The 25,000-nt window shown below is 39.8% G+C and overlaps 1 protein-coding gene across 13 annotated transcripts in view; it reads right to left on the bottom strand.

Annotated features, from left to right (window-relative positions):
* LOC135103708 (uncharacterized) overlaps window positions 1–25,000 on the bottom strand; it is a 254,425-nt gene that overhangs the window by 225,844 nt on the left and 3,581 nt on the right. For all 13 annotated transcript variants that reach the window (XM_064010316.1, XM_064010312.1, XM_064010320.1 and 10 more), the window contains exon 2: window positions 10,158–11,123. In XM_064010316.1, coding sequence (XP_063866386.1) covers window positions 10,158–11,123 — 966 coding nt within the window. The remainder of the gene's footprint in view (window positions 1–10,157; window positions 11,124–25,000) is intronic.

Here is a 25,000-nt window from a genome sequence, read left to right as displayed (position 1 = left end):
ATTAGAGATATCTGGTCATGACAAGCATCTTTTGACCCCTATGTATAAGCAACTGTTGAAGTGTAATGAACCATTAAAAAAAGTAACACATACATGGAACAAGGAAGTGAACAAAACTTTATTAGGATGCTTTGTGTGTACATATTTAAATGTTATGTACAACAGTAATACCTGTATAGATGACAACATTGGTATGTTGAACTTTTATATATGTTTTTGTACTGAGGTGATTTTACCAAAGAAAACTCCAAAATTTTTCTCTAGTAACAAACCATGGATAATAAAAGAACTGAAAGAATCACTGAAAAAGGAAGAAACTTATTCTTGGTGATACAACAAAAGGAATCTAAAGGATATTTAAAAGAAAACTGACAGAACCAATATTCTATGGAACAGTAATGACAAAAATAAAGTAGAAAATCTTTTTAAATAAATCAATGCAAAATCAAATTGGATTGGGCTAACAAAATTAACTGGTATGGAAAAGAGAAGTCTTGTCACCATGGTTGAAAATGTGATAGATTTTTGTAATGGATTAAATACCTTCTATGCTAAATTTGATAAATTTAACTTCACTAATGAGTAATTAGTTATGACCAACTTTCACTGTAACAGAAATTATCATATTCCTTTTATATCTCATGGTGACATACTAAAAATTTATTCTATGAAACCTAGTGAGGCTGCTGGGCCAGACAAAATCAATGGTAATTTACTAAGGCTATGTTATTTCAGTAGTCACTGAATAGTGCTTGCATACCAATAATATGGAAGATAACTGAATTAATACCAGTTCCTAGGAAAATTCCCCAGCCATTAAGAATTATTATCGTCTAGTTGCCCTAACCTCTGTCATTATAAAATGTTTTGAAAAAATAATGAAAAGGATGTTATGGCAACAGGTCAAACACTTCAGTGATTCCAGTTTGCCTATATGTGCAATTAATGTGTTGAGGATGCAATTCTGTGATTGTCCCAAGATTTTATACACTAGTGCAGGGGTTCTCAGCCTTTTGCAAGCTGGGCCCCCCCCAAAAGCTGGTTCAATGAAGTTGGGGCCCCCTCCTCTCAGCACCACCCACTCAACCCCTTCTGCAACTATGCCACCATGGATAGATAGAATCAGATAGATAGATGGAGAGACAGAAAGATAGATAGACAGATAGATAGCCCTTGGATAGGCTATTACTGTATTGGCCTACACTATTATTATTGTTATTATTATTTTTCCCCCCTCCCGTCCTGTGCTCACGCCCCCCCACCCCCAGGAGAGTGCCCATACCCCCCAGCAGGGCATGCCCCCCCCCAAACTCCCACCAGTTCAAAACCACTTCATTAGTGATTGTCACTGTGTTACCAATAGTTGTCAACTTTTAAAAAATACAGATGATACTGCCCTTGTCAGTCAGCATACAAATAATAACATTTCAGTATCAAGTGCATTGGTAACTATCTTGAGTTTAATGTTAAGAAAACAAAAGAAAATTGACTTCAGCGTTGTGCCAGTCATTCAGTCATCTTTATACATTAACGAACAACTGATAGAGTCAGTTAAACAATATAAACATCTTTTTATAATTACTGATAAATTGTTTTGATAAAAAAGGAGAGGCTGTATACAAAAAAATTAATTGCATTTAATTAAGCAATTTCAATAAAAATTCAGACAAAGAATGTAAAAAAGTTAACTGTAGGATCTATTTGTAAGAAAATAAAGCAAAATCATCAATGATATTCTGATCATGGATGGATTTATTCTCTTCTGCAGTAGTCCAATCAGCTATTTTGTTCGCAATAAGCTGCTGGCATGGCAATTGCAATTCAGATATGAAAAAAAGTTAATCAGAAACAGTGAGAAATTTGCAGCAGAAAACACAACACAGTTTGACATAAACAAAAAGAGTACTGTCCTGAGATGTGAGCTAATTATAAATGCCTGCATAAACCCACTGAATTGCAGCTACTAAATGTTGCTTCTAGGTTATGGTAATACATTGTACAACAGGTAGATATTCCAAATCTTTTGTCCCAGCCAGTATAAGATTATTAAATGAGACAAAATTATATTTATGAATGACACTACTGCATGGGGTTCTTGGACTTCTCTAGATATTCAATTTCAGGAATGTTATATTCCTTGAGTGCATTATTCTACCTATTTCATTATTAAAGTGCAGGTGATGAAATTTTCCAGCTACCTGATAACAGGGAGAGTGACTGGTTTTTCTGTTTTATCTTTTCCAACTTTCATTTTGAGGTTCACACTGATTTTTGGTCAGCATGACTCCTAGTCCTTCACACAACTACCATGCTCCTAAAATTGTCTCTGAAACTGTCATGATGGTAAGACAAGCAAGTTTTTTCTCTTCTGCATCCATTTTGAAGACAGACTTTCCATGCCCAGAGTTTTCAACTATTCTACAATCTGCTCTTAACGTGGGAAAATGTAAGGGATGCCATGTGGGCCATATATTTGGTGACCAATATGGAAATGTGGTGAAATATGGCTTATCATCAGTGAGGAGCACATGAAGGAATAGCTACTCATCACATAAATAATACACAGCATTCAGAACACAGGTATGCTGCAGGAAGAGAGTTATCTACTCTACTCTATCACACCATCACAGAAAAACTACATGACCTAGAGACTTCTGCTTATGACAGATTAAAAAGGAAGGGTGGATAAAGGGGATGCTCTTAAATTTAAAGCACTTAACTCAGTCAAAGCTGTGAAATTTATCATGAAAACTGAGCAATTTTACTTCGGCAAAATCACCTATCCGCTGGGCGGACATTTCCCATGAGAGAGAGAGTGCGTCATGCGCTGCCGGCAGTTGTTTGCTGATCGCCGCGTCGGGCAGACACGGTCATTCTGGATCATACGGACTCCCAAGTTTTTGCTGTTTTCTTTCAGATAAGGCCACGATACTTGTTACGCAGGTACAGTGCCTTCAACTTCGTTACCCGTTTTTGGGGCGAGTTGTATTATTGGTATATCGGTCTCCACTGACGATGGAACTGTGTGGGAAGCTTACGGCTTTGTTCTCCTTATCGCAGTGCGGCAGCCATGTCGGAGTCTGGTGAAGCGTCCTCTGCCTCTCGATCCCCTTCCCCTCCTGCCCCACCTGGGTCCACTGTTCGCCCTCAAGATGACAACGACAGGCACAGGGATCATTTATCTCGTCGCTTGAGTGGGAGGCATGGTTGCGTGAGATTACGTAACAGTGCTGACGCACGTGGTTCCCGCGGCACTTCTCCTGCTCCTCCCCCTTGGTCAGTTGTGTTGGACGCCTTGGCTGATTTGTGGGGTGAAGTGGAGGCCTTGAAGGCAGACAGACGGCAACTACCACCCCCTACTGGGTCGGCGCAGGTGACTGTGGAGGACAGTACTCTGGGGGGCTGGGGTTTGTCGCCTCCTTGTTCTGCCACTTTTTCTGGTTTCTCGGCCAGGATGAATGAGGATGAGGCAGTGTCGATGCCTGCCGCCCCTGCTGACAGCACCTTAATTCAGGGCACTAAGGCCTTTGGTCCTTCTGACACGGTGGTTGCTGACATTGACAATAGAGTGGCAGAGATGGTAAACTTTCTCTTTCATAATGGTATGAGAGAAGAGGACTACAAGGCCATGTGTGAGGACGATGTTGTCAAGAGGCCTAATAACTGCCATGCTCTTGCGCCAGTGGAATGCAACCCACAGGTGTTGGAGGCCCTGAAGCTGGATGCCAGGAAGACAGACTTCCGCTTGAAGGAGGTAAATAAGGACATCCTGCGGGCTTCAACCATTATCACCAAATCCTTAGTGGCACTGGATGATTTGGCTGAACAGGAAGGTAACCCCAAGTTGGCACATGAGGTGAGCATGCTAAATGGTGCATTGGCATTGCTAGGCAATGCCAATCACAGGAACAATTTGGCCAGGCATTTTGTCATGAAACACGAGATAAACTATAAATATGCTCATCTTTGTTCAGATAAGGTGCCAATTACTCGCTTTCTGTTCGGTGACGATGTGTCCCAGTCTGCCAGACAAATTGAGGAAGCGGAGAAACTGCGGAGTAAGTTCTCGCAGAAAAAGCCTGCCTTTACTAGCAAGTTCGCAGGTAAACGCCCTGGTGGATATTGGAACAAGCCTGCTAGTAGGGGATATTATGCCAGGTTCCAACCCTACGGGCAACAGGGGTATGGCTCCAGGGCTGCCCCACGACTGCCTTCCACTCGTCAGGATGTGGAGCCAAAAAACTCCAAGGGACAGGGCGGCCGCAGCAGGCAGCCCCAGTAAACTTACAGGCAAGTGCATGTTTTGAAGCTGGCAGACTACACTCTTTCCTGCATGAGTGGCGTAAAATTACCAGTGACCCTGTCATTTTGGATATTGTTCAGCATTGCCACCTTGATATTGATGTCGATAGTGTTCATCCTTTATTTTTTAATGATTTGGAATACAGGTTCAGCACTGTGCAACAGGGGATAATTTCTGGAGAGATCAAAAAACTTTTACAGCTTAAAGTCATTAAAGTCACACACAAACAAACTCAGCAGGTTATCTCTCCTATTTTTTTGCGAGAAAAGAAAAACGGGGAATTTCGCCTGGTTCTTAACTTGGAGAGGTTAAACAAATACATACCATATAAACATTTTAAAATGGAAAATTTTGAACAGGCCATCAGGCTCATCAACCAGGGTGATTTTTTGGCTTCTGTCGATCTCAGGCATGCTTATCATTCTGTTAGGGTTGCAGATGAGCAACAACGATTTTTATGTTTTACATGGCAAGGTGTTATCTATCAATTCACCTGCCTCCCTAATGGCATTTCTGAGGGACCTCGGCTTTTCACCAAACTGATGAAGCCAGTATTTGCTACTCTAAGGCAGGAAGGATACACTATCACCAGCTTTATAGATGACACATTAATTTGCAGTAACTCTTACTCAGGATGTCTTCAGGCGATTCAGGCCACCATTTCTCTGTCGCAAAGGTTAGGCTTTTGTATCAATATGGAGAAGTCTGTTCTCACCCCCACACAATGTATTGAATACCTAGGCCAGTGGTTCTCAAACTGGGTGCCGCGGCACCCTGGGGTGCCACGGACAGCGCCTAGGGGTGCCACAAGATTGCCATGAATTTTGTCTTGGCTAGATCGTTTCAAGGTACATTTGTAAAACAGTTTGTAGCAGTCTGCCTATAATTAAATGTCGGTGTAGGAAGTTACTTGCTCTAATATTTTACTAAAATATAGGTAGATATTTCCTTTTGCACACTTGTACTACTACTACTACTACTACTACTACTACTACTGATAGCATAATAATAATAATAATAATAGTAATAATAATAATAATAATAATAATGTCAATAGAATGTAATAGTACTCCTTGCGTAACCCAATTTTCTTTGTTTATACTCGTCGGTCGTCCAGTACGTGATCGGTACTTGTCCGATTTTTGTCAGTGAGGCACTATACATCGAGCTGTACGGGTGTATTCCTTGCTGCTTCTGATAATCTGCAGCTGTATTGAACTTAAACTCACAATGGATAAGTTTGTCATTAAGAAGAGAAAACATGGAGATAGTGGTGAGGGTGAAGAAGGAAACGAAAGTAGAAGTACGAGTGAAAAGGATTTGGCCATTTCAACAGCAAACAAATCAACTTCCAAAAAAAGTAGGAAAAATCGCTCCTATTTGGATAATTATCTAGATTTGGGATTCTTTTGGTGTGGCGATGAGGTTAATCCTACACCACTGTGTGTTATTTGTGGTGATAAATTAGCTAATGAGGCGATGGTACCCAGCAAATTAAAGAGGCATTTATCTTTGAAACATGGTCATCTTGCCAACAAGCCTCGATCCTACTTTGAAGGACTTTTAAATGAACAAAAACAACAGAGGGTGATGCTTTCTAAAACAGTCAAAGTTTCTGATAAAGCACAAGAGGCCAGCTACTTAGTTGCAGAGTTAGTCGCTAAAAGCATGAAACCTCATACAATAGCAGAGACACTAATTCTTCCGGCTTGTAGTGCCATTGTAAAAACAATGTTTGGAAGTGAAGCAGAAAAACAAGTGAAAAAAATTCCCGTCTCGGATAGTACCATCAGCAGACGGATTCATGATATGTCAGCAGACATAGAGGAAACTGTATGTGCCTCTGTAAAGGAAAGTGAAATGTTTGCACTTCAGGTAGATGAGTCCACAGATATTGGAGGTAAGGCTCAACTATCGGCATTCATTCGGTACATTCATAATGTTAAAATAGTGGACCAGTTTTTCTGTTGTAAGGAACTTGAGGAAACAACAACAGGCAATGATATTTTCGCTACATTAAGTGAGTACATAAAATCAGTTGGTTTGTCCTGGCAATCTTGTGTAGGGATTTGTACAGACGGGGCGCCTGCCATGATTGGCTCAACTAAAGGATTTGTGTCACTAGTGAAGAAAGAAAACAGCAGTGTCATAACAACACATTGCTTTCTCCATCATGAAGCGCTGGTTGCTAAGACAATTGGCAATGATTTGAAGTCTGTACTGGAGAAAGTTGTAAAAATGGTGAACTTTATAAAGAGTCGGCCACTTAAGACTCGTCTGTTTGCTAAGCTGTGCGAAGAGGTTGAGGCAAAACATGTGAATCTTCTTCTACACACGGAGGTGAGATGGGTGTCAAGAGGGAGAGTATTGTCACGTGTGTATGAACTGAAGGAAGAGATGCTTACTTTTTTCACCCTTGAACAACAAGAGGAATTCTGTGACTTACTGGCAGATGACACTTGGTCTGCCAAATTGTCTTACTTGGTAGACGTATTTGAACATTTAAACAAGGTAAATTCCAGCATGCAAGGTAAATCAGAAAATATATTATCTTCCACTGATAAAATTAACACTCTGAGAGAAAAACTGCGATTGTGGGTTGGCAGAGTAAAGGAAGGCAATTTGGATATGTTCCCACATGCTGCAGCAGCAACAAGCGGTAGACCGGGTAGAGAAATCATTTCTATTATTTCTGAGCATCTTGAGGTACTGGAAAAGCAACTTCAGTACTATTTTCCAGACATAGTCCTAGGCAATGTTATTAACACCAAGTTCATGACTGCCTCTTTACCTGAACGTAGACTAATCAAAATTCGCCAAGGATGTGCAGAACTTTTGTGTAAAGATGTTGCCCCCATTCGAGAGGTGGCCAGGGTGATCGGCCTCATGGTGGCTGCGATCCCAGCAGTGGAGTTAGGTAAACTTCACTACAGGAAGTTGGAGGGGGGAAAAATTGCCGCTTTGAAACAGGAGTATGGTAATTTTGACAGGCCTTTGAATATTACTGCAGACATGAAACTAGACCTTTCCTGGTGGTTAGACAATGTGGACAGACACCACAGACACATTTTTAGGCCAGGTACTGACATCGATTTATTTACTGATGCCTCCAGCCTTGCTTGGGGGGGGTCATTTGGGGTGTCAGATTACAAGTGGTACTTGGTCCCTGGATGAAAAGGAGCTTCACATTAACATCCTGGAGATGAAAGCCATTCTATTCTCTTTGCAAGCATTTGAACATGAGCTGGAAGGTAGACATGTTAGAGTTTTTTGTGATAATACCACTGCCATAAACTATGTCAATGAAATGGGAGGCACAAAGTCCAAGTCCTGTAATGATGTTGCTACCCAGATTTGGGATTGGTGTCTGGAACATGACTCATGGGTTACATGCTCGCACATACCGGGGAAGGACAACACCTTGGCTGATGTAGCCTCTCGCAAGATTAATGACAGACATGAGTGGAAACTCGACTCACACATTTTTACTACCTTGTGTAATGTTTTTGGGACACCGTCCATTGATTTATTTGCCTCAAGGCTTAACAAACAGGTTAATACATTCTGTTCGTGGTTGCCAGATCCGGAGGCTAAATATTTTGATGCTTTTTCCTTGGACTGGTCAAACTTTGATTTGTCTTACATTTTCCCCCCATTCTCATTAATTGCTAGGTGCCTTCAGAAGTTACGTGCGGAGCAAGCATGAGGCTGGATGGTGGTTCCTCTGTGGCCGTCCCAGTTTTGGATGGGCATGCTGCTCCAGTTGCTAATAGACTTCCCACGTTTGATAACGAACAGGAGGAATGTTCTAACACACCCGTCCACAACAGATCCACACCCCATCATGTCCCACACGAGACTCATGGCATGCCTTCTGTCAGGGAAAACTTGCAGAAACGAGGAGTTTCGCCGGCTGCTGCGGACATCATACTTGCCTCCTGGAAACCAGGTACTGAGAGGCAATACCGCCCACATGTCCAGAGGTGGTCGTTGTTTTGTGGTAGACGGAATGTCGATCCCACTTCTCCAACTGTAGGTCACATTGTAAATTTTTTGACGGAAACCTTTGACAGGGGTGTGGGGTTATGAGTGTGTGAACACTGCGAGGGGTGCCCTGTCTTCTCTCGGCATTGTGGTGGACGGATGCAGGGCAGGAAATCACCCTTTGGTCATCCGATTCATGAGAGGGGTTTTCAATCTTAGAACTCCTCAGCCCAGGTACACTGACACTTGGGACGTCCAACCTGTCCATGTTCCCCTTACATGCATTAACCCTTAAAGAATTAACGCTAAAATTGGTTATGATGATGGCCTTAACTCAAGCTGCCAGAATTCAAACTTTACAACTACTGTTAATCAGAGACATGCTCATTAATGAACACTCCATTTCAGTACAGTTGGGGGCCACTCTTAAACAATCCAGACCAAATTTTAACATCAACAGGGTCACATTCCATCGTTACCCTAAGGATCCACGATTATGTGTCTGTAGCACTCTCCTGAGGTACATTGATGTGACTAAAGAGCTTAGACAGGATGAGATGCACACTGATGCCAGGCTCCTCATTAGCTTCATAAAACCCCACAAATCAGTTTCCAAAGACACTATTGCCCGTTGGGTCAGGACCATTCTCCGCATGTCCGGCACAGACATCTCAAAGTTTTCCGCTGGTAGTGTGCGGCCAGCAGCAGCTTCAAAAGCTGGAGTGGCGGCTGTCCCTGTCGCATGCATTATGGCTAAGGCGGGCTGGTCTAGGGAATCTACCTTTGCAAAATATTATAATAAGAACATTGTGGCTGCTTCTGACCTCTTTCAGGATGCAGTGCTAGAATAAGACATGATTTGGGTTTGTTGCTGCACTCCAGTGTTGCAGTACACGGATATTTTAAGTATTTAGTATCTAGTACCTTAGGTTTACCTTATGATGTGAACTGTTACCATATTTCAACATTGTTTGTAGATTGGATTAAGTTGGATGCAATGTACCTTATTTTATACACCAATTGTATGATTGTCTCATGTACAAGATCCTTCCATGGAATAATAGTTATAGTACTGTTTCTTGTGGGGCATTTCCTTTTCCTCTCTACTATTGCATCCTCCCTCGTCATCCACATGGCTTCAAAGCCTCATGGGAAATGTCCGCCCAGCGGATAGGTGATTTTGCCGAAGTAAAATTAACAAAGTACACGAGACTTACCGTAGGTCAGTTGAAGTGTACTTCTAATTTTTCGAGGCAAATCACCTCTGCTGGTGCGGAGATTTCACATGCCCTCCTCTCCCTCCCTACCTTAAGCTCTACAGGTTACTTAATTTCCTAATTGGTTCATCATGTGGATGTCGAGTCCTTGCTTTAAAGTCTGCCGGCAGCGCGTGACGCACTCTCTCTCTCATGTGAAATCTCCGCACCAGCAGAGGTGATTTGCCTCGAAAAATTAGAAGTACACTTCAACTGACCTACGGTAAGTCTCGTGTACTTTGTTAATTTTCATGAAAATGTCAAAACATTGCCATACCAGGATAAACAATATCAGCAACATCCCTAGCCATAGAGGTTAACAATAATCATTTGTATGTTTATTCTTGGTATAAATGTATTCTTTCCATTTTAAAAACACACAAAGCAAATTTTTATGTAATACACATGAATAATAAAATATTATTATTATTATCATTATAATAATAATAATAATAATAATAATATTATTATTATTATTATTATTATTATCTTAATTAATTCCCTTTAAAGTCCATGTCAGTCTGATGAACATATACAGACAGACTGAATAATATTCAACAAATCAATTATTATTGTTTTGTGAATAAAAAAGCACTTTATATTCTGCTGCTTACCTGTGGAGTATCTACTAAGTCGGGCAGATTACTGGAGAGTGAGACTTGAGATAATGCTGGTATCTGTGCCTGAATAGGCAAAGGCTGCAGCTGAGACTGGACAGGAATGTGGGTTTCTGTTGAGGGAGTCGACTGCATCTGTAGCTGGGAGTCTGAATGTAGGTGCATGTGTGTATGACTGTGTGCATGCACCTGAGCATGGGTGTGTACTTGAGGTTGTATGTGGATGTGAGTTTGGGTATGTGTCTGTGGCTGAGTGTGCATTTGTGCCTGAGTGAGTACTTGTGATGTAGGTACTTGTGTATGTACCTGAGATTGTGAATGTGTATAAATCTGTGCTTGTGTTGGTACCTGAGGAGGTGGTGGAGGATTTGCTTGTGACTGTGTGCATACTGATGACATATTATTTATCTGTGTGCTTCCCTGGGTATGAGTGTGTACTTGTGTTGATGTGAGAACTTGAGACTGTGTGGGAGCTTGCAAATGAGTGTGCACATGTGACTGGGACTGTACCCGTGATGATGAGTGTATCTCTGACTGTGTACTCACATGCACTTGAGGAAGCACCTGAGGATGTGAGTATACAAGAGCCTGGGTGAGAACCCTGGGTGTCACCTGTATCAGTGTCTGTGACTGAGTACAGTTGTGAGTCTCTCCATGTGTGACTGGCTGGGTTGGAGTATGAATGAGTGATTGAGGGTGTGATTGGATGTGTCTGTGTGATTCTATGTTATTAGTCTCTTCCTGGACTTGCGACTGAGCATGAGACTGGGTTGATGTTTGCTGGAGAGTTTCAGTCTGAAGCACTGGCATATAGGTAGTGGTGCCAGCCTGGGAACGAGTGAGTGTGGGTAATGGAGCCTGTGTGAGACTCCGACTTGCAGTTTCCACCAAGGGTGAATTCCTTCCTGAATTCTGGCTGCCACGAAGACTCTTATACACCTTGGGTCTGCCACCATCTCTCATCTAGAAAATGTAAATATGAAGGTACATGTAAAATCCTGTAAGTATCTAAAACAGATGAAAGTGTTTCAAAGCATAGGTAATTAAGTCAAAATCAACAGCAATGAATAAATAGCCTTAGGCTAAGCACACACGTGCTTTTTTTGTGGTGATGACATTCGTAGTTGAGACTTTCATAGCCTATGGATTTTGTCTTGACCTTGCACACCAGCAATTTTTGTGGCAGCAACCTTCCCTCATACAGGTAGCATATGTCTGTGCTCTCGTTACAGAAGAAAAGGAAAAAATTTGGAAAAAAAAAAAAAAAAAAAACTATATCGAGTGTCCAGTTTTAAGTTAAAAGTTGTTATGGGGGTCAGTTTTATAAACTGTATGAAGACCTGAGGTCATATCTAAACATATCAACATATCCAGTTTTAAGTTAAAGGTTGTTACGGGCATCAGTTTTATAAACTGTATGAAGACCTGAGATCATATCCAAACAAGTTTTCAGATAATTTAGGATGAATATGTTTGACAAACTCTTGAACATAATTAGACCTATAGCAGAACACTGACAACATGAGAAAATGTATTCCAGTACAGGAAAGGCTAAAAGTTGCTTTAAGTCAAGATTACATGATTATAAAACTATATCCAGACTCTCTGATAAAAATTTATTTCATCTTTACAGTATGAAAAAAAATCATTGTATTTTCCAAACAAAACTACTTTTATCTGAATCAACATGACAAAAAAGCATATCATGATTTTCTGAGATTTTTCATTCTAATCAGTATGAGATGAGGATACATTCGTATCTTTTAAACATTTTTTTTACATGAATGACAAAAAAATTTCATCCTAATCAGTATAGGAAGTAATGATTTATTTCATCTTTATCACTCAATAGTGGACAATAGCCATGCCACAAAAGTCACTCATGCATGTACTCTATTTAAAATAATGGTTTCTATCAGTGAGCCACCAAAATTGCATCACATCACGTTGCTTGGAAAGTGGGTTCAGATTATGTTTGATGATACAGCAACAAAAGTCACCATGCACAATGTTTCATTGTAACATATTTTTCGTTCTTAAATCAATCACAACCACCAAAGGCCATCCCAACAAAAAAAATGTTCATGTGCACCTAGCTTCACAGCTTAAAAGGTTTATCTACATCACTAGAATTGCAAATTAAGATTTTGGCTTATTTTGCTTGAGAATGAGGTGATATGATATTTTCTCAGTGAATATGCAAGATGCATAGAATTAATTAATAAAATAAATAAGCAAACAAGTAAATAAACAAATAAATAAACAAAATAAATAAATACATTGAAATAAAAATACAAGCCAGTAGTAAAGAAAATAACAATTATGAAAGAATGTCAGCTCTTTGATATGCCTACTCAAGGTAGGCTGGATAAGACAGCTGTTCTTGGGTAAATGGTGAGTTAAGTTATAATTATTGTAAACAGTATATTACTTCAAATTATCCATTGTTTTACATGACCTTACAACTGTTTAATGAACTAGTGACTTTCAATATTGAGAGAGAGAGAGAGAGAGAGAGAGAGAGAGAGAGAGAGAGAGAGAGAGAGAGAGAGAGAGAGAGAGAGAGAGAGAGAGAGAGAGAGAGAGAGAGAGAGAGAGAGAGAGAGAGAGAGAGACTTCATACACTGTTAAGTAGTGCCAATTGATTAGCAAACATTTACTCACTGCCTCCAATCTTTATAACCAAGAACAGGGAGCAAGTTAGTTGCAATCCAAATTTATTACAGGGGTTAAAAATTAATTCCTACACTATTAAAACTGCTACATCCAACCAATGGCACAGCAACTCTAACCTTAATTCTGGTTAGTGAGCATTAGTCAAATATGCCAGCTACTGTGCCAGTCAAGCAATACTAGCAGAGTTAACATTAATATTTACATAAAAACATGATATTCCCTCTTGGCACTATAAGATACACTTGAATAACCTGATTGCCAGTCAAGCAATACTAGCAGAGTTAACATTGATATTTACATAAAAACATGATATTCCCTCTTGGCACTATAAGATACACTTGAATAACCTGATTGCTGTAATTAAACCCTAACAAAATGCTTGATGAAGTGGATGCCTGGAGATCAGATTAAATAGCATAATCTAATCTGGTTTACAGACAATTTATTTTTCAGTTGCATTTTCTAACAAGCACACTGTTAATTAACCACCCTAACCATCACCACAACACAATGAAGACTGCAGATGCAGACTCTGTATTGACAGTTCTTTTTTTTTTTTTTTATGTAGGAAGGACACTGGCCAACGGCAGCAAAAATCCAAAAAAAAAATATGCCCACTGAAATGCCAGTCCCATAAAAGGGTTAAAGCAGTGGTCAAAAATTGATGAATAAGTGTCTTGAAACCTCCCTCTTGAAGGAATTCAAGTCATAGGAAGGTGGAAATACAGAAGCAGGCAGGGAGTTCCAGAGTTTACCAGAGAAAGGGATGAATGATTGAGAATACTGGTTAACTCTTGCGTTAGAGAGGTGGACAGAATAGGGGTGAGAGAAAGAAGAAAGTCTTGTGCAGTGAGGCCACGGAAGGAGGGGAGGCATACAGTTAGCAAGATCAGAAGAGCAGTTAGCATGAAAATAGCGGTAAAAGACAGCTAGATATGCAACATTGCGGCGGTGAGAGAGAGGCTGAAGACAGTCAGTTAGAGGAGAGGAGTCGATGAGACAAAAAGCTTTTGATTCCACCCTGTCTAGTAGAGCAGTATGACTGGAAGAGTTAGCAGCTGGGGGGGGTGAGAAAAACTGGCGGAGACGTCTCAGAACGCCTAACTTCATAGAAGCTGTTTTAGCTAGAGATGAGATGTGAAGTTTCCAGTTCAGATTATAAGTAAAGGACAGACCGAGGATGTTCAGTGTAGAAGAGGGGGACAGTTGAGTGTCACTGAAGAAGAGGGGACAGTTGTCTGGAAGGTTGTGACGAGTTGATAGATGGAGGAATTGAGTTTTTGAGGCATTGAACAATACCAAGTTTGCTCTGCCCCAATCAGAAATTTTAGAAAGATCAGAAGTCACACATATCACACAAGCTTCCCTGTGTGATATGTTTACCTCCTGAAGGGTTGGACGTCTATGAAAAGACATGGAAAAGTGCAGGGTGGTATCATCAGCATAGGAGTGGATAGGACAAGAAGTTTGGTTTAGAAGATCATTAATGAATAATAAGAAGAGAGTGGGTGACAGGACAGAACCCTGAGGAACACCACTGTTAATAGATTTAGGAGAAGAACAGTGACCGTCTACCACAGCAGTAATAGAACAGTCAGAAAGGAAACTTGAGATGAAGTTACAGAGAGAAGGATAGAAACCGTAGGAGGGTAGTTTGGAAATCAAAGCTTTGTGCCAGACTCTATCAAAAGCTTTTGATATGTCCAAGGCAACAGCAAAAGTTTCACCAAAATCTCTAAAAGAGGATGACCAAGTCTCAGTAAGGAAAGCCAGAAGATCACCAGTAGAGCGGCCTTGACAAAACCCATACTGGCGATCAGATAGAAGGTTGTGAAGTGATAGATGTTTAAGAATCTTCCTGTTGAGGATAGATTCAAAAACTTTAGATAGGCAGGAAATTAAAGCAATAGGACGGTAGTTTGAGGGATTAGAATGGTCACCCTTTTTAGGAACAGGTTGAATGTAGGCAAACTTCCAGCAAGAAGGAAAGGTAGATGTTGACAGACAGAGCTGAAAGAGTTTGACTAGGCAAGGTGCAAGCACGGAGGCACAGTTTCGGAGAACAATAGGAGGGACCCTATCAGGTCCATAAGCCTTCCGGGGGTTTAGGCCAGCCAGGGCATGGAAAAGATCATTGCGAAGAATTTTAATACGTGGCATGAAGTAGTCAGAGGGTGGAGGAGAGGGAGGAACAAGCCCAGAATTGTCCAAGGTAGAGTTTTTAGCAAAGCTTTGAGCGAAGAGTTCAGCTTTAGAAATAGATGTGATAGCAGTGGTGCCATCTGGTTGAAATAGAGGAGGGAAAGAAGAAGAAGCAAAGTTATTAGAGATATTTTTGGCTAGATGCCAGAAATCACGAGAGGAGTTAGATCTTGAAAGGTTTTGACATTTTCTGTTAATGAAGGAGTTTTTGGCTAGTTGGAGAACAGACTTGGCATGGTTCCGGGCAGAAATATAAAGTGCATGAGATTCTGGTGATGGAAGGCTTTAAGTTTTGTGGGCCACCTCTCTATCATGTATAGCATGAGAACAAGCTGCATTAAACCAAGGTTTAGAAGGTTTAGGACGAGAAAAAGAGTGAGGAATGTATGCCTCCATGCCAGACACTACCACCTCTGTTATGCGTTCAGCACACACAGACGGGTCTCTGACACGGAAGCAGTAGTCATTCCAAGGAAAATCAGCAAAATACCTCCTCCGGTCCCCCCAACTAGCAGAGGCAAAACACCAGAGGCACCTTCGCTTAGAGGGATCCTGAGGAGGGATTGGAGCAATAGGACAAGATAAAGATATGAGATTGTGATCAGAGGAGCCCAACGGAGAAGAAAGGGTGACAGCATAAGCAGAAGGATTAGAGGTCAGGAAAAGGTCAAGAATGTTGGGCGTATCTCCAAGACGGTCAGGAATACGAGTAGAGTGTTGCACCAATTGCTCTAGGTCGTGGAGGATAGCAAAGTTGTAGGCTAGTTCACCAGGATGGTCAGTGAAGGGAGAGGAAAGCCAAAGCTGGTGGTGAACATTGAAGCCTCCAAGAATGGAGATCTCTGCGAAAAGGAAGAGGGTCAGAATGTGCTCCTCTATGGAAGTTAAGCAGTCAAAGAATTTCTTATAGTCAGGATTTAGGCGAGAGGTATACAGCACAGATAAATTTAGTATGAGAGTGACTCTGTAGTCATAGCCAGATGGTGGAAAACTCGGAAGATTCAAGAGCATGGGCACGAGAGCAGGTTAAGTCATTGCGCACATAAACGCAGCATCCAGCTTTGGATCGAAAATGAGGATAGAGAAAGTAGGAGGGAACAGAAAAGGGGCTACTGTCAGTTGCCTCAGACACCTGAGTTTCAGTGAGGAAAAGAAGATGAGGTTTAGAAGAGGAGAGGTGGTGTTCTACAGATTGAAAATTAGATCTTAGACCACAAATGTTGCAGAAGTTAATGAAGAAAAAGTTGAGGGGGGTGTCAAGACACTTAGGGTCGTCGACAGAAAGGCAGTCCGACCTGGGGACATTTACGGTCCCCTCCCCAGATGGGGACTCCAAGACTGGTGTAGGAGTCGCCATGATGATTTTAAAATTTTTGAGTGAAGGGTGTGTGTGTTATTAGGTGCTTGTAGTTTTGTGTGGAGGAAGAGAGTTGTCTTTAGAGGACAGGCTGTGACTGCCCCCTTGTGTTGTGAGACACAAAGGGAAATGTTCAGTGAGGTCACAGCTGGGTTTAATGATAAGTTCACAGCACCCCCTGAACAGTACTTTAGACCTCACTGGGAGTAATTATCGTTTCGGCAGGTGTCTACTGCCTCCTCCTCTACATTTGGTATCCAATGCCTCATTCAGCAATACCAACAAATTAGTGCTAGATTTTTTTTTTTTTTTCAATATTACACATAACTGTGAATATCATTTACATTTTTTATGTTCAGTGGACTACTGTTTAACACAGATCACCACAGATTCCATAAGCCATACACCACCAGATGTTCTGCACTCTGTGTCCACCCTCTCATTCTATAATATGGCTGCATTAGACATGGAGAGATTTTAGCATTCCTTAAAAAAAAAAGCATCTTGTGTGTCAGCAAATATGGTTATATATAGGTTCCATACATGCTAGTTCTCACAATAACCATGAATACATAGACAACCAGAACAGAATCTGAGCACACACACACACACACACACACACACACACACACACACACACACACACACACACACACACACACACACACCAAGGGAATGGAAAAGAGCTAACATAGTGCCAATATACAAAGGGGGAAAAAAATAATGGAACCATTAAATTATAGACTGGTGTCACTAACAAGTATTGCAACTAACAAGTATTGTAAGCAAATTTTGTGAAACAGTAATTAAAGACAGATAGTGGAATATCTAGAAGACAAAAAGATAATTACAGAAATACAATTTGGATTCAGGAAAGTGAGATCCTGTATTACAAATCTACTGAGCTTCTATACGAGAGTAATAGATGGAGTGCAAGAGAGTGATGGATGGGTTGATGCAGTATACTTGGATCTAAAAATGCATTCGATAAAGTTCTCCACAAAAACCCTAAATGGAAGCTAGAGAATGGAGGAGGAATAAAGGGAGCAACATTGAGATGGATGAGGATTATTTACAAGGGAGGGAAATGAGAACAGTAACCACAGACACTAATTCAAGTTGGTGCAAAGTGACAAGTGGGGTACTGCAAGGATCTGTGTTAGCATTTGAATGGAGGAGGAATAAAGGGAGCAACATTGAGATGGATGAGGATTATTTACAAGGGAGGGAAATGAGAACAGTAACCACAGACACTAATTCAATTTACAAGAATGGAGGAGGAATAAAGGGAGCAACATTGAGATGGATGAGGATTATTTACAAGGGAGGGAAATGAGAACAGTAACCACAAACACTAATTCAAGTTGGTGCAAAGTGACAAGTGGGGTACTGCAAGGATCTGTGTTAGCACTTATTATGTTTCAAATATATGTAAATGATATGACAGAGGCTCTAAATAGTTTGCTTATGATGCAAAAACAATGAAAATAATAAGGGATGAAAATGATTGCAAGGAGTTACAAAAGGATATTGACAAGATACATGCATGGAGCCAAAGATGGAAAACACAATTTAATGCCAGAAAATGCCATGTGTTGGAAATAGGAAAAAGTAAAGAGAGAACTTCATGGAAGTACAAAATAGGGGGAGAAATAATAACAAAAAGTAATGAAGAAAAAGATTAGGGAGTAATAATTCAGGTATCACCTGAAAGACACATAAATGGGATATTTGTTAACAAACATGAAGGTGGTGTTTAACTATTTACATAAAGAAATGATGAAGAAAGTTATAACAAGCATGATATGTCCTAAATTGGAATATGCAGCTGTAGTTTGGGCTCCACGTAGAAAAAAGACATATGGAAACTGGGAAGAATAGAGAGGATAGCGACAAAGCTGGTACCAGAATTGAAAGACTTAAGCTATGAAGAAAGACTTGAAGAGATGAGATTACCAACACTACAAGAGACAAGAGAAAGAGGAGACCTAATAACAATGTACAAATTAGTAAACAATACAGAAATAATAGACAGAAATTATTTGGTACCATAGATGGAAGAAGGAGAGAGACAAACAAGGGGGCAGGGGAAGAAAATAAAGAGTGGATGTTCAAGCGACATCAAGAAATGCAGCTTCCCGTTTAGAACTATTGAAATCTTTAATGATCTGAAGGAAGAGATGGTTGTGGCAAACAGTGTACACATGTTTAAAGAGAAACTGGATAAATATGGTTATGGAGACTGGACAAAATAAGCTTTGGCTCTTTTATATATATATATATATATATATATATATATATATATATATATATATATATATATATATATATATATATATATATATATATAGGAGGGACACCAGAAAGAGAGAGAGAGAGAGAGAGAGAGAGAGAGAGAGAGAGAGAGAGAGAGAGAGAGAGAGAGAGAGAGAGAGAGAGAGAGAGAGAGAGAGAGAGAGAGAGAGAGAGAGAGAGAGAGAGAGAGAGAGAGAGAGAGAGAGAGAGAAGTCCACTGATATGCCAGTTCCCGAATAAGGTCCAAAGTGGTAGTCAAAAGTTGAAGGATAAGTGTCCTGAAATCTCCCTCTTGAAGGAATTCATGTCACAGGAAGGTGGAAATACAGAAGCAGGCAGGAAGTTCAAGAGTTTATCAGAGAAAGGGATGAATGATTGAGAATACTGGTTAACTCTTGCAATACAGAGGTGGACAGAATAGGGGGCGAGAGAAAGAAGAAAGTTTGATGCAGTGAGGCTATGGGAGGAGGGGAAGCATGCAGTTAGCAAAATCAGAAGAGCAGTTAGCATGAAAATATCAGCAGAAGATAGCTAGAGCTGCAACACTGCAGTGATGAGAAAGAGGTTGAAGACAGTCAGTTTGAGGAGAGGAGTTGATGAGATGAAAAGCTTTTGATTCCACCCTGTCTTAAAAGAGCAGAATGAGTAGAACCCCCTAGATATATGAAGCATACTCCATACATGGACAAATAAGGCCCTTATATAAAGTTAGCATCTAGCAGGGTGAGGAAAAACTGGCAGAGACGCCCCTGAAAGCCTAACTTCATAGAAGCTGTTTTAGGTAGAGATGAAATGTGAAGTTTCCAGTTTAGATTATATGAAAAAAGAGAGACCAAGTATGTTCATTGTAGAAGAGAGGGACAGTTGAGTGTCATTGAAGAAGAGGAGATAGTTGTCTGGAAGGTTGTGTCAAGTTGATAGATCGAGAAGTTGAGTTTTTGAGGCATTGAACAATACCAAGTCTGCTCTGCCCCAATCAGAAATTTTAGAGAGATCAGAAGTCAGGCATTCTGTGGCTTCCCTGCATGAACTATTTACTTCCTGAAGGGTTGGATGTCTATGAAAAGACATGAAAAAGTGCAGGGTGGTATCATCAGCGTAGGAGTGGATAGGACAAGAAGTTTGGTTTAGATCATTGATGAATAATAGGAAGAGAGTGGGTGACAGGAGAGAGCCCCAAGGAACACCACTGTTTAGGAGAAGAACAGTGACTGTCTATATCAGCAGCAACAGAATGGTCAGAAAGGGAACTTGAGATGAAGTTACAGAGAGAGAGACAGAAGTTGTAGGAGGGTACTTTGGAGATCAGAGCTTTGTGCAAGACTATCAAAAGCTTTTGTTATGTCTATGGCAACAGTAAAAGTTTCACCAAAATATCTAAAAGAGAATGACCAAGACTCAGTAAGGAAAGCCAGATCACCAGTAGAGTGGCCTTGACAGAACCCATACTGGCTATCAGGTTGTGAAGTGATAGATGTTTAAGAATCTTCCTGTTGAGGATAAAATCAAAAACTTTAGAAGGGCAGGAAATTAAGGCAATAGAACAGTAGTTTGAGGGATTAGAACTGTAATCCTTTTTGGGAACAGGCTGAATGTAGGCTGAATGTGTCCTGTACAATACAACTGGGTAAATACCTGCAAAAAAGGAATGTGTGAATTGTAGATATGGAGCATAGACTAAAAATACTGGAAGGGGTTGAGGATAATATGCTAAAAAAAAAAATTAATTACAATGTACAACTAATTTTATAAAAAAAAATGACAAACAACTAATACAATATTTATTGCCATACAAATGGAAAAAATGTCTTTGGTGAGAAAAATTAATTTATAGATTATGAGAAGGCATAAGACAGAGATGTGGTATATTGATGTTTGAAGAAGGAAGGCATTATGGAGATGGTATAAGGATTGGGACTCAGCTCATTCCTGTTTGTAAATGCAATATATGTGCTGACAACAAGGATCTGAGAGAGAGAGGGGTGAAGTTGCTGTTTGCTGATAACCTAATGATCATAGCAGACCTACAAAGAAATGCAAAAAGGAGAGTGCAACAAAAGCAAGAAAGTCTCCAGAAAAGAGAACTGAAATCTAATGCAAAGAAGTTGGAGATATTGGTGAGTAGTGAATAACAAGGTGAGGAGAGATGTGCAAGTTAATCTTAGAGGGGAAGAAATAAATCAGGTGGAGAAAATCAAGTACTTGGGCTCAGTGCTCATTTGGTAACAAGAAGGTGATGAAGAAGTTAAGAAAATAATAGAAGCAGGGTGGAGAAAGAGGTGCAGAGTTTCTGGACTGGTTCTTCATAAGAGGATATAAAGAAGAATGAAGGCAAAGATATACAAGACAATGATAAGACCAGTAATGTTATATGGAGCAGATATGGTCAATAAAGAAGACATACAACAGATAAATGGAAAAAGGTGAGAATGCTGAGATGGATAATGGGTATACTGCTCAGAGAACATCAACAAAATGAGGTGAGAAGGAGAAAAGAGTTGGGATACATTAAGAAAAAGCCAAACTGTGACAGTTTGGGCATCTTGTAAGGAAAGGAGACGAAAAATTAAAAGAGCCTGGAGAAAACCTGTTGAAGGAAGATCATGGGGGACACAAAGAAAGAGGTGGAATATGGAGCTTGCAGTGGCATCACAGATGATGCAGAGGATAGGAAAAACCCGAGAAAAGTTGTACAGGGTACCAATCCCTAACATGGGAAATGATGAAAGAGTAGTATATCATCCCTAAAACCAATAAATTATCCCTGCACATGACTTAAAAAAATAAATAAATAAATTTTCCCCTAGAACTCTACCAGTGAGGCTTGCTTCACTCACCTCGCATCCCTCAACTACCTTTAAGAGGTAGGCTTCCCATACTCATTTACTTTTTCTGGCTATGCTCTTGACTTCAAGTATAATAACAATCATTTTTCCTATCATAAAACTCCACTTTCCAATCAGTTCACCAAACTGAAGCATTGGGAGAGATGAAGAAAAAATGGAGTACACTGGTATACTTTGCATACCACCATAATCTCCTCTAAAATTGCCATTAGAAAATGGCAAGACTTTTTTTTAAATGTTCATAGCTTAAAAATGCAGTAAAATGCATACATATAAACAATTCCTTTTATCCTATAATGCATAAATACTGTTACCATTAGTATCAAATTAAAATTCTAATGGTTTATTGATGCAAAAAAAAATACAGTTAGCACGCTGAGATGCCCACCCAGATGACCTTGTAAGGCCTTACAAAATACTTACCTAGTGTGAGAAAAATATTTGAACTTATGAAGACATTTGCACCTATCACTGAAAAATAAAGTTATGTACTTATATCTATATATATTGCACAATATATCATACTCTTGAGGAAAAGGATTTGTACTTTTTAAGATGCTGGGCACGACATTGTTATTTATCATGTGACAAGCTTGCATGGTGACATCACTGATGTTTGGGTTGCTGAAGTCTCCAGTTTTCGGACAAACACAAAGATAGTGTTGCAAGGTATGAAAATTTTCTTGATTACAAAGCTTGCAGGGTATTCCATCCTCACCATTTATATACTGCCAACAATATCTATACCCTAACCTAAGCCACATAATAACAGTGTCATCTCTAGTGGATGTTTTACCATAGCATACATTAATGTCGTTGTAAACGGTCACATAGTGTCTCATACTTCCAATTCCACTATCCATGATTTTGACAATATTTTCATTGTCCCATTGTCTCCTCTTACTCGTTAAGACACCCTTGACTCTTCTGAAACTCATGGTGGCCTCAGAAGCAATGGAACTTTTATCTAATGTCTCCTTTGCAAGCCTGTCAGCTGTTTCATTGAGGCAAATACCAATATGTGATGGTATCCACATAAATTGCACAATACGCCCAGCATCTTTCAGCTGAAAGACAACAGCTTTACAGTGGGACACCAATGCATCATTTATAGTATCAACACTATTAAGAGAAAACAAAGCACTCTGACTACAAAGAAATATCTTTGTTTTTCAGGGATGCAACTAATAATCTTTCATATACATCTTGAAGTTCTGTTATGGTGGATGAAAAATTGCCAAGTCTCTTTGATATGTGTTCATCAATTCACAGTTCACCTTCTTCAACATATTCCCTAATTACTGCCCCACATCCAGCCTTGGCACCACTCACTGAACCATCACAATACATGTGAACCACATTATGTCTGGGTGAAACATTAATCTTAGATAAGATTTGCTTCAGCTCTAAAGCACAAAGTTCATCTTTCTTGGCATTCAATTGCAGAATATCCACTTTAATTTTATGCTGCAACCAGGGTGGAACACTATCAGTTTTCCTCAAAGATGTACAATACTGGACTGCACTATACTCACACAATGTTATATACAACTTTTTACCATAACTGTTTACTTTGGCAGAGCTATGGGCAGTCTGACAGGTGTTTAACAAGGATTGTAATACATCATCATCTCTTCTAGTGATCCTAATGACAGCAGCTATAATCAACTCTTTAATTCTATAATGAATACTAGGAAGATACAGTTCCATTCTCATAATTTCAATTCTAGTAGTTCTTGCACATCCTTATATAGTTCTCATTGGCTCATTCTGCATCACTTCCAAAGACTGTAAGCTTTTCTGTGGAAGAGACACAAGGACAGGAGCTGCATAATCATTGACTGACCTAACAGTGCTAATATACATGGTCCGTAGTACTGGTATACCTACCCCAAACTCATTATTTGCCAATACTTTCAAAGGTTTCAACCTTGCCTTATAAATATTCTTAACATAATTCACAGCTCTTTGGGTTGAATGAAAGCTAATATACATTCCTAAGTACCTATAATCAGTTATTCTTTCCAGTCTTTAACCATTAAACATAAGTACTCTTTCGATCACATCTCGTGACTGAAATTTGGTCTTATCTCCATTTATCACCAATTCCATACATAAACACAAGGATTCAAGTTCAGCAAGTGCCTGAGTCATTACCCTTCCATTAACACATTGTAACAGGATGTTATCTACATAAATCAAGACTTGAATGCAATGTGGAAAACTGTGTCTCCATATCCAATCCATTAATATATTGAAAAGTATACGACTTAAAACACCACCTTGAGGGGTGCTTAATTCAAAACTTTTCTCTGCAGATTCAAAGCCCTGAAAAGAAACTTTTGCTTTGCCTTTGAACAAATAATCCCCAATCCACCTGAGCATGCGTCCTTTGATTCCTTTATTTACCAGCTCTTCGAGAATAACATCTTGGTTTTCCTTGTTGAAGGCGCCCTTTAAGCCCACAAAAACTCTGCAATTAATGTTCAGGTTACTTAGGTACCTGATAACACAATCCACAGTGCTTTTACCTTTGATAAATCCAAATAAATTATCAGACATAAGATCACCTAGTTTATACAATAACCAGTTCAATTCACAATTCTTTTCATCATTTTACACATACAAGAAGTTAGTGTTATAGGCCTGTAATCTTGATTACCTTTGGGGATGGGATGGATGAGGCCAACCTTCCACTGATTGGATAACTTTCCTTTCTCATAAGACATGTTGAATAAATCCAATAAAGAACTATTTTCATTGGCAACAAGGTGATTTGATATATCATAAGTCAGCCCATCTTGTCCAGGGACTGTTGACTGCCCCTTTTTTTATAGCAAGTAGAAGTTCATCTTTAGTAACTGGTGCACATGAATCATCAAAAAGTTTAGTTTGTGCATGAAACAACTGTCTTCTGTCAGACTGGTAGATTCTCAGACAATCTTGAGTATCATCAGGCAAACTCTCAATGCTGGAGGCATGAGCACACCTATTTACAAGTTCACCGACTTTAGATATTGGATCAGGATGAGCAATAGCTGTACTCCTTATTCCCCTTATTTTGTTCATCTCCCTCCATAGACTTGTCAAATTCTTTGTCTTAGATATGCCCTCTAGGAAATTATTCCAATACCTTGAGCATGCTTGTTGTCTCACTTGTCATACATTCAGCAATATGAATCATAGTTGTCCTACTCTGGATATCACATGGATTTTTATTCCATCAATTCTGTGCTTTCCTAAGCAATGTGTTCCAGCCCTTAACTTGCTTATTGTTGTAATAAGCTGACTTATACCTCCTACCTGAATGAGTTTGCTGACTTTTAGCCATACTTAAAATGTGGTTGATTACCTTCAACAGATCTCCATAAATGTGATCAACATTATGTACAGTGGGTTTGCAATCTGTGTACCAATCACTTACTTTACTTATCAATTCTCTATGCTGACCATTCTTTACCCTA

Source organism: Scylla paramamosain, chromosome 9, assembly GCF_035594125.1.
Source record: "Scylla paramamosain isolate STU-SP2022 chromosome 9, ASM3559412v1, whole genome shotgun sequence".
In the NCBI taxonomy this organism is placed as follows: Eukaryota; Metazoa; Arthropoda; class Malacostraca; order Decapoda; family Portunidae; genus Scylla; species Scylla paramamosain.
This window is presented reverse-complemented; position numbering and strand designations above follow the sequence as displayed.